The sequence below is a fragment of the Dipodomys spectabilis genome, unplaced genomic scaffold (genome assembly GCF_019054845.1).
Source record: "Dipodomys spectabilis isolate Male_0828 unplaced genomic scaffold, ASM1905484v1 ptg000067l, whole genome shotgun sequence".
In the NCBI taxonomy this organism is placed as follows: domain Eukaryota; kingdom Metazoa; phylum Chordata; class Mammalia; order Rodentia; family Heteromyidae; genus Dipodomys; species Dipodomys spectabilis.
In genome coordinates, this window is record NW_024870744.1 from 5,876,280 (window position 1) to 5,886,213 (window position 9,934).

The 9,934-nt window shown below is 58.4% G+C and overlaps 1 protein-coding gene across 5 annotated transcripts; it reads left to right on the forward strand.

Moving 5' to 3' along the window:
- The first annotated feature begins 2,562 nt into the window (after positions 1 to 2,562).
- LOC122109023 (von Ebner gland protein 1-like) lies at positions 2,563 to 9,082 on the forward strand. 5 transcript variants are annotated; one of them, XM_042681167.1, is made up of 7 exons: positions 2,563 to 2,853; positions 3,256 to 3,392; positions 5,595 to 5,665; positions 6,193 to 6,303; positions 6,878 to 6,979; positions 7,156 to 7,188; positions 8,917 to 9,082. In XM_042681167.1, exons 1-6 carry the CDS (start codon positions 2,764 to 2,766, stop codon positions 7,179 to 7,181), a joined length of 537 nt encoding a protein of 178 aa, XP_042537101.1. In that variant the 5' UTR covers positions 2,563 to 2,763; the 3' UTR covers positions 7,182 to 7,188; positions 8,917 to 9,082. The 5 variants fall into 5 exon arrangements, with proteins under 5 accessions (XP_042537101.1, XP_042537105.1, XP_042537102.1 ...); XM_042681171.1 differs by lacking the exon at positions 8,917 to 9,082 and adding an exon at positions 8,825 to 8,892; XM_042681168.1 differs by lacking the exon at positions 8,917 to 9,082 and adding an exon at positions 8,764 to 8,803.
- The last annotated feature ends 852 nt before the right edge of the window (positions 9,083 to 9,934 follow it).

Consider the following 9,934-nt stretch of genomic DNA (forward strand, 5'->3'; position numbering starts at 1 on the left):
TAAAAATTTCCCTTTATGATTTGCATCCCTTATTTTCTTTTTCTTGCCTTATTTCTCTGGCTAAAAATTCAAGTGCTACATTGAGTAAGAGTGGAGAGAGTAGACACAACTGTCTCATTCCCGATTATTTTTTAAGCACAGTCGAGTGGCTATCCTGGACAGTATCATTTATACTCTTAGCTCATGTACTAATTTGTATTAGTGTGGAACCCGAAAGCAAGTAACATGTACATACCGTAATAAAAAACAAGCAAACAGAATAGTTCATGCTCAAAATGTCTGCTTAGAATCAGATGAATTCCTTTCAGGGTCTCTTAGGGCACACCACCCCTTCCATGAATAGTGCTTTGATGAGGACCACTGGAACAGCTCATCCAAGGACCCTGCTAAGCGCACACAGCTTTGCTTAGTTTTTCATAGACTTCAAGTGGCATCAAACCCAGGCTTTTGGCAGATTGCAGGTGGACGGCATTCTCAGGAGCTACCTGTAGGTGGAGCTGTTGCACTCCAGGTACAGGGGTCATTTGAACACTCAATTTACACCTAGGACAGGACAGGTCAGTCAGGTATGTATGAAAAGCCATGATTTATTTTCTGCCTACCCACTTTGCATTCCAGAGGCTGGCACGTGGAAGGTCCCATGACCCCCACCACTGTGACAATGGCGGCAATGTTGAACACTCTCAATGTCTAATTCAGAACCAAATGAACTCACTCCAGTATTCAATAGGAAGTCAGTTGTGTGTCCATTGCCAATCCTCTCTTTGGAAGCCTCTAGAATTTCTTGGGACCCTGGGCCTTGTCATTCCTCGTCTGAGTCTCGGGCCCAAGAGGCCATCAGGCCTCTCCAGGGCTCTGTGTAACCGGTCTTCCTGGACCACTTGTAATCTCAACTACTTCCCCGGGGCTAGGGTCCCAGCTTGTGGGCCTTCCTGTAGAGACAGGAAGTGCCCAGGTCCTGGGTGGCACAGCGGAGGATGGACCAGCACCTCAGATCCGGCCGCGGGCGCCTACACAGCCTGCTGATTCAGCAAGCCGTGCCTGCAGGGTGCTGGACATGGGAAATGAGCGGCTGTGCTGTGGACAGAGGGTGTTAGAGTGATGTAGGCCTGGCGGGGGAGGGCTGTGGGCCAGGGAGGGGGAGAGGTGTGGGGCCAGAATGGCCCAGCTGCCATCAGAGCCTGCCCCGGTGCTGATTTCCAGCCACCAGGAACGAGACGACGCGGGAGGCAGGAAGATGTCTTCAGAGCAGTAGCAACTGGCCTTCCGATGCCAGAGATAGAAGCTGCTTCTTCCTCATGGCGGAGGTCCTCGCCCAAGGCATTGGTGCCGTGCACTGTTCCGAGACTGCCAGCCGATATAGCCACGGTACGGTGGCAGCCGTGGGACAGGCCTTCTGCGGGAAGCGTGCATGGCCCGCGCCCACGCAGAGCCAACGCGGCACTGCCACTCGCTTCACTGACTTGGCCTTCTGCTGAGGGAGCCGAGCTGGGAGCTGCCCCGGGGCCCCAGGGCCGCTGTCAGGAGCTTCCCAGGCAAGAAAGCCAGAGCTTTTTCCATCACTAGTTTCAGGGTCTTTATACCTCCCCTCCCCTCCCCCCTCCCTCCCGTCCCCTCCCTTCCCTTCTCTTCCCCTCTCCTCTCCTCCCCTCCTCTCTCCCTTCCCCTCTCCTCTCCTTTCATCTTCTTTTCTCTCCTCCCCTCCTGTCCTCTCCTCTTCTCTTCCCTTCTCCTTCCTTCTCCTCTCCTCTCCTCTTCTCCCCTCTCCTCTCCCTTCCCTTCTCCTCTCCCCTCCCTCTCCTCTTCTCTCTTCCCCTTCCCTTCCCTCCCCTACCTTCTCCTCTCCCTTCCTTTCTTCTCTCCTCTCTTCTCCCCTTCTCTTTTCCTTCCCTCCCCTCTCTCCTCTCCTCTTCTCTCCCCTCCCCTCCTCTCCAAAGGTAGACGGACACAAGACATTTGCCACATATTTCAAGACAGACGCTGAGGTGTCACAGGTAAAGCCAGTGGCCCGTGGACGGGTTGGTCAAACTCATGCTTGGAGAGGATGCTCTGCACCTTATCAGTGCCCCGTGAAGTTCAACAAGCCGGGGACTCTGGGATGCATCAGGAAGGGTTTCTCAGCCTCCTTTCTGGGTCCAGGGAGACCCCCCTCATTCCCCAGGAGAGGAGTCTGGGTCTGCTGCCAGCCTCGGGGCCTGGGGCCTCGGCTCCTTCACAGCCGGGGCTTCTTTCCTGTGTCTGACTCACGTGAGCACACGCATGTGTCTCCCTCCGTGGAGCTGGGGCCTTTGCACGCCTTGCTCAGGAGGGCACACAACCTCTTAGAATGTACGTGTTTTCATGTGCAAAGTGCAGGGCCTTTCTTTGTTCAGTAAGAATTTGAGGTTAAGTGACACACCCAAGGACAGAGGAAGGTCACCGAGACCCGAGCCCCGGTCCCTCTGTCCCCGCACCTTCCTTCCCACAGTGTATGAATCATTTCCTGCCAGCTCTCGTCTGGGTCCGCTCCTCTGGCCAGCCACCCTGTCCTGCACATCCTTGGGGTGGAACGCTGCTGTTCAGTGACTTCCAACAATAATGGCATTTATCCTCCACTGCAGAGCTGGCCGTGTTTGTGGTCAGGAAGGGACAGGCCTGTCCTCTGTGCCAAGTTCCCCGGTTCCAGGACCCAGTGGTATAAAGGGCAGCTGAGTGAGGAACCAGCACAGGTTCCCCCAGTCCCACGAGCAAGCTGTTCAGCATCTGTGAGAACAGACCCCAGACATGAAGACCCTGCTCCTGAGCTTCGGCCTGGGCCTCGTTGCTGTCCTGCAGGCTCAGACCCTTCCGACTGTGGTGGAGGAGGAGAAGGAGGTGAGCCTCAGTTGCGGGGGTGGGGGGGAATACCAGGAAAGGAGACTGAGGCGGCTTGGGTGAAGACCCCAGTTTCCCATGCATCCAGGGAAGCCCTTGTGTTAGGGTCAATCCCGAAGCCCTTCCAAGGCAACGTGTGACAGAGCATGGAGTGGCCGGTTAAGATGGGCTCGGGGTGCAAAGAAGCTATGGTAGGAAGTGGGGCCTGGCTTCAGCCCTGGCTGGGCGGAGGGAGCCTGCAGTCCTGGCTGAGCTACAGGGACTCAGAGCCTCCAGTGGACCGGCAAGGGCAGCGCACGGAAGGAGATGGAGGCCAAGGTGTAGTGTGGGACTTGGATCGGGGAGGGCGCATCTGCAGGGGGGTCTGCTCACACCGTGGTGACAGACACGTACTGTCCCCAGGATGCAGGGACGTGGTATTTTAAAGCCTTGGCATCCGACAAGGAGATTCCTGGCGGGAAGCTGGGCTCTGTGTCTGTGACCCCCATGAAGATCAAGATCCTGGACGGGGGCAGCCTCAAAATCACGTTCACTCTCGGGTGAGTGTCTGCTGGCCCCACCAGGAGGTCATGCTCTCCTTCAGCTTTCCCTGGCTCGACCCAGGGCTGGGGCAGGCAGACAATGCTTTCTACTCCGCCTCCCTTCCTGCGTCCCTCCACACCTGGAGGTTTAGGAGCAACGGTGCCAGAGGGTGCCTTGGTCAGAAGGGCACTGTGGTCTAGGGGCCCCAGAGCAGACGTGGTGGGCGTGGGGGCTGGCACCCACCTTCTACTGGTGAGGGAACAGTTGTTGGCCACTCAGGCCCTGTGGGGACAGGAGTTTTATATTCAGAACTGATCAGAGCTGTCAGACTGGGCTCATGGACCCTGGACCTCATAGACCTTCTAGTGAATTTCTCTTTGGGAGCCTCACAGGTGTGGGATTTGCAGAATGGCCTACAGGGGGCGCAAAACACAAGCAAGATGGCTTGTCAGGCAATGTGACAGTCACCTTTGAAATTCCTCTGTGGCCCTCCCCTTGGGCCCTCCCCTCTGGGCCCTCCCCTCTGGGCCCTCCCCTTGGGCCCTCCCCTCTGTGGCCCTCCCCTCTGGGCCCTCCCCTCTGGGCCCTCCCCTCTGGGCCCTCCCCTCTGTGGTCCTCTCCTCTGGGCCCTCCCCTCTGTGGCCCTCCCCTCTGTGGTCCTCTCCTCTGGGCCCTCCCCTCTGTGGTCCTCCCCTCTGTGGTCCTCCCCTCTGTGGTTCCCCTCTGGGGCCCTCCCCTTGGGCCCTCCCCTCTGGGCCCTCCCCTCTGGGCCCTCCCCTCTGTGGCTCTCCCCTCTGTGGTCCTCTCCTCTGGGCCCTCCCCTCTGTGGTCCTCCCCTCTGGGCCCTCCCCTCTGTGGCCCTCCCCTTGGGCTCTCCCCTCTGTGGCCCTCCCCTCTGTGGCCCTCCCTTCTGTGGCCCTCCCCTCTGTGGCCCTCCCCTCTGTGGTCCTCTCCTCTGGGCCCTCCCCTCTGTGGTCCTCCCCTCTGTGGCCCTCCCCTCTGTGGTTCCCCTCTGGGGCCCTCCCCTTGGGCCCTCCCCTCTGGGCCCTCCCCTCTGGGCCCTCCCCTCTGTGGCCCTCCCCTTGGGCCCTCCCCTCTGTGGCCCTCCCCTCTGTGGCCCTCCCCTCTGTGGTCCTCCCCTCTGTGGTCCTCCCCTCTGGGCCCTCCCCTCTGTGGCCCTCCCCTCTGTGGTCCTCTCCTCTGGGCCCTCCCCTTGGGCCCTCCCCTCTGTGGCCCTCCCCTCTGTGGCCCTCCCCTCTGTGGCCCTCCCCTCTGTGGTCCTCTCCTCTGGGCTCTCCCCTCTGTGGTCCTCCCCTCTGTGGCCCTCCCCTCTGGGCCCTCCCCTCTGTGGTCCTCCCCTCTGTGGCCCTCCCCTCTGTGGTCCTCCCCTCTGTGGCCCTCCCCTCTGTGGTTCCCCTCTGGGGCCCTCCCCTTGGGCCCTCCCCTCTGGGTCCTCCCCTCTGGGCTCTCCCCTCTGTGGTCCTCCCCTCTGGGCCCTCCCCTTGGGCCCTCCCCTCTGTGGCCCTCCCCTCTGGGCCCTCCCCTCTGGGCCCTCCCCTTGGGCCCTCCCCTCTGTGGCCCTCCCCTCTGGGGCTCTCATCTGTGTGACCCCTCTGCACGCCCCCCGCCTTCCCCCCCAGCTCCCACCAACATGGCTCCCACCTGTGCATCTCACTCATCCTCCTGGCTCCCACCCGCGTTGTGCTGTGACAGTGTCTGTGATTTGGTCCTAAGATCCTGCCGTTAGGCCACACTGACCACAGGGATGGCCATGGAGCGTGGTCTCTACCTCATTTCCAGAACTGAAGCTTTCCCTCACTGTGACAGGGACGGTCTATACCGGGGGCTGTCCCTGGGATTCTCCACATCCAGTAGGCTAGCAGGGAGAGGGGCTGGCCAGGTGAGGGTTAGAGGGCAGACCCACAGCCACAAATGAGGATGCAAACTGGGCAGCCTAGAGGTTTCTCTGGAGAGAGTAGAGGGGGTCAGACAGGCCATTGGAGGTCTGGAAAGGAGTAGTGGTCCCTGCAGAGGCCAGGGATCTGCCTGTGGACGGAGGCATGGAGGACTAGCTGTTGCCTGGACCTGAGATGGGGTGAAGGCTGCTTCTCCTTAGGCCATGTCCCCGCCATGGGCCTCCTTAGGACACACACTGTGGCTTTCCCCAGCAGAGAGACCCAGAGCAGAAGAGAGCTGCTCACTGACCTTCTGTTTTCCAGGATTGCAGGCCACTGCAGGGAGATAAGCAGCACCCTGAAGGAAACTGAGGAACCCGGGAAATACACAGCCTGTGAGTCCACAGCCCCTCGCGGCTGCTCCCCAGTCCCAGCGGGGAGGGCCAGCGTCCACTCAGGGTGGCCTTTTGGTCAGAGAACTTTTCTCTCCATTCAGCACTTGTTTGCACACACCCTTAGCTCCCATGGCTCAATTTGCCTTCAAGACCCACACACTGTCCTCAGCCTGGACGGTGCAGACTTTCCCAGTGGTGATGGCTGAGCCTAGAGCAGGGTCAGCAGCACGGCTGCCCTGGGCTTCCTGCTGGGGCTCCCAGGCTCAGGATGTGGGCACCACTCTGGTGTGTGGGGACACCCTGGCCTGGACATCGGCCCAGGGAGGACGTGGTGAGGACCTGCTGCCAAGCTGCCCGGGGCCGGATACTGAGCACTTTTCCCAGCTGGGTGCTGGGAGCTGAGTGCTGGGTGCTGGGTGCTAGGTGCCAGGTGCTGAGCACTGGGTGCTGGGTGCTGAATGATCTTGCACCCATGCTGCTGTAGGATCTGGTCCTTACTCAGGACTGGTTGTCCCTGTCCTCTGCAGATGGCGGCAAGCACGTGGTACAAATCATTAAGTCGGGCGTGGAGGGCCACTACATCCTCTATGGTGTGACTGACCTGCACGGACATCGGATCCGAACGGCTAAACTTGTGGGTGAGTCACGTGATCTACGGGCCTCCAGAAGTCACCCTGTGACAGGAGGGGCTGAGGCCTCTAGAGCAAACCTTGGGCCCCTTTCCCGAGGGGTGCCTGGTGGGCACCAGACAGGAATGGGAAGAGAGGCCTGCATGCAGCTCACCTCTGAGCAGCTCTGGGTGCCAGCACCCTTCCCAGACAGACAGAAAGGCCCAGGACCCTCCTGCGTCCTCCCCAGGGCCAGGTGTGTGTGAGCAGGGAGCAGAGGAAGGCGCAGTGCCCCGAGCCCCATGGACGGGTGCCCACTCCTCCAGGGCGCATTGGTCCTGCCACCCCTCCTGGCCTGGGCCAGGCACAGGGTGCTGAACGGAGAGTGGCCCTGAGTCCCAGCTCAGCTGCTGTGGACTGTGGTGGGACTGTCATGGCTCCCTGGTGGTCCTTGCCTAGCCAGGCTCCAGGCCCAGCCCAGGCCTCCAGGCCAGGCCCCTCAGGGTGGGCGGGGCCTCCCGCAGCCCAGCCTGCTCAGTCCTGCAGGCTGGGCTGATATGCCAACAGTCACTCACGCTCCTGTCTCCGCCATCCTCACCTGCAGGCAGAGACCCTGACTTCAACCAGGAAGCCCTGGAGGACTTTGCGAATGTCACAGGAGCCAGAGGTCTCAACACAGAGAACGTCGTCATTCCCAAGCAAAGAGGTAGGAAAGAGCACACCCCAGACCCCATGGAGGGAAGGTCACTGTGTCACTTCGCGGGGTCAGGCTGCATCGTGCCCCGACTGTCCCTCTGGGGTCGTGGGAGATGCTGGCGATGGAGGAGCTGGGGTCTCGAGTGAGCTGCCGGGGTCTGAACCCTGTGTTTCTTTCTCTGACAGAAACCTGCTCTTCAGGAAGCGATTAGGATAAAGGTTGGTTTTGGGGACACTGGTAACCATGCTGGTGCTGGGTGCTGGCTTCAGGAGCTCCTGGGGTCTGCCCTCCATCCCTGCCCCTGCCTGGGCAGGAGCGCCCACCTGTCCCAGAGGTGGAGTCCTTCCCCACCAGCACTGAGCTCAGATTTCCTTCCCATAGGCCATTCCCAGGCAGGTTGAAATCTACACACTTGCTGCCCCTCCTGTAGCTGCCTGCCTTCCATATTCTGAAGACTTCCCCTTGCTCTTCCTCCTCCTCCTCCTCCTCCTCCTCTTTCTTCCTCCTTTTTCTTTTTCTTTTAAAATTATCTCTAAGTAGTTGTACAAATAAATTTCAATGCAACATGTCAGTCTATGAGTGTAATGCATCTTTTAAAATTAATTTAAAAAACGCTCTTTAAGGTATTGTATAGAGGAGTGTTATTCTCCCCCATTTCCCGCAGTTCTCCTAGTTCCATTTTTACAGGTATACATTGAACAATATGACTGCCTTCTCCAAACACTCTTTCCTAAAATCACCATGGATTTTGGTCTAAACTACCTGAATATAAGCCAAAATGGGACAGGAGCTTCCTCTTGTGGAAAGAGGCCCCCAGCTTAATTTCCCCAGATCCCAGGCCTCCACTAAGACCACTGGGTGTAGATCCATGGGTGCCAGTGGGCATGGCTGGGTCCTGGTCTTCCTCTGCTACAAAGCCAGCATCTTGTGCATCTATGTGGCTGTCCTGAGCAGGACCCTCAGCGTCCTCCATGGGCAAGGGTCCCCACAGCTCAGTATGTACCCCTAGTTGAGGAGAATGGCTGGTCTTGGCTTTCTGTAATGATGACTGCTTCCTTATCCATGTTCACTCACAGCTGAGCCTCATCACCAAGAGTGGCCAGGTTGGGCTGGGAAGGTGGCTCAGTGGTAGAGCGCTTGCCTTGCATGCTCAAGGCCCTGGGTTCGATTCCTCAGCACCACATAAGCAAAAAGAAAAAAGCCGGAAGTGGTGCTGTGGCTCAAGTGGTAGAGTGCTAGCCTTGAGCTGAAGAGCTGAGGGACAGCGCCCAGGCCCAGAGTTCAGGCCCATGACCGGACCCCCCCCCCCAAAAAAAAAAAAAGAGTGGCCAGGTAGAGTCACCCATCTCTGGGTCGCTTTACTCCCTGGGCTGCTTTTAAGAAAGGGGACAGCCAGCCAGGCACTGGTGGCTCATGCCTGTAATCCCAGCTACTCAGGAGGCTGAGATCTGAGCATCATCATTCAAAGCCAGCCTGGGCAGGAAAGTCCACAAGGTCTCTAATAAAGCACCCCAAAAACCAGGAAGTGGAGCTATAGCTCAAATGGTAGAATTCTAGCTTTGAGCAAAAAAGCTCAGTGATAGCGCCCAGGCTGAGTTCAAGCCCTAGGACCTGTTCTTTCTCTCTCTCTTTCTCTTTTCTCTCTCTCTCTCTGTTTGTCTCTCTATCTCTCTCTCACACACACACATCAAACAAACAAAACAAAGAGAAAGGCAACAGACATGCTGCAGGACCTCAGAATTCCTGTGTCTCTTGTGTGTTGTTTAAGAGTTTGCCTAAGGTCTTCTGCCCAGATAGGGACAAAACAAGAGCCCAGATGTGTGTGTCTTGCCACTGATATTCTGTTTGCCGAAGTCACCTGTCTCTCTTCACACCTGGACATGGAGCTCGGCAGGCAGCCCGGCCAATGGCTTGTCCGCCCTCTGCTGTGATCTCCCCTGCTGCAGCCCTCTTCCTCCCTCCCTCCTGGCCTCACGGATGCTGAGCTATGCTGAACTACGGCTTGGAAGCAACCCGGTGGCATCACCCTGAACTTTTGCCCTGGGGGCCATTGGGCTAGCCCCGCCCCCATGTCCAGCGCTCTCCGCCACCTGCTGCCTTGGCCCTTACCCTCCTCCCTCCTCTCTCAATAAAGAGCTGCCACAGTCCCTGGTGATTGCTGTCTGTGGGCTGCTTCGGGATTTCTTGGGGTTGTGCTCATAGTGGGGGAACTCGCTGGGCTCCCTGCACCGGCCAGGGGCTGGATGTGGGGTCGCTTGCTGGGCAGGGGTCCTGGATGGTGGGATTCTAACGGATTGATTCTGAGGAAGAGCTGGCTGTCTCCCAGTCTTGAGTGCGAGGGTGTCAGACACAGCGCTGACCTGAGAAAGTGACCACAGGCAAGAGGAGCCAGAACCAGAGATGTTTTTGAAAAAAATCCTGCAAACGACAACTCCCATGGGCCCAGTCCCCGAGGGCTTCATGGGCTCATAGATCTCCCGCTCAGAGAGGTACTGGGCGCCCACAGGCACCCCCGAGGTGCCATGTAAGACAGTTCCTTTTTCATAGGAGAAAGAAGTTGGGTGGAAAGCGTTCTCAGCCCCTGGGGGTTCAGGTTGGAGATAGAGGCATGAGCAGAAGCATCCACTATCTGCCCGGCGTCTGGCTCTTCAAAAGGTAACCCTGGACCGCAGGGCCTTCCGGGCCGGCCCAAACTTCCAGGCGTCTTCAGCTCATGTCACCTCTCCTGACCGAACCTTATGCCTCTCCTCTCTTCTGGGGCCCATCGAATGGGGCCCAGTCCAAGGCGTGGCCTGTAGTGTTCAGCGTTCCTCGGGAAGGATTTGAGCTGAGGATGAGGAGCCAAGAGCTCACATATTCATTCTTCTGCACTTTCTGCGATCCCAAGAGTCTACAAGGCCCAGGAGTGACTCCGAGTATGGGGATCAGGGCCGGGGAGAGATGGGCAGGGCTTCCTGTCCATGC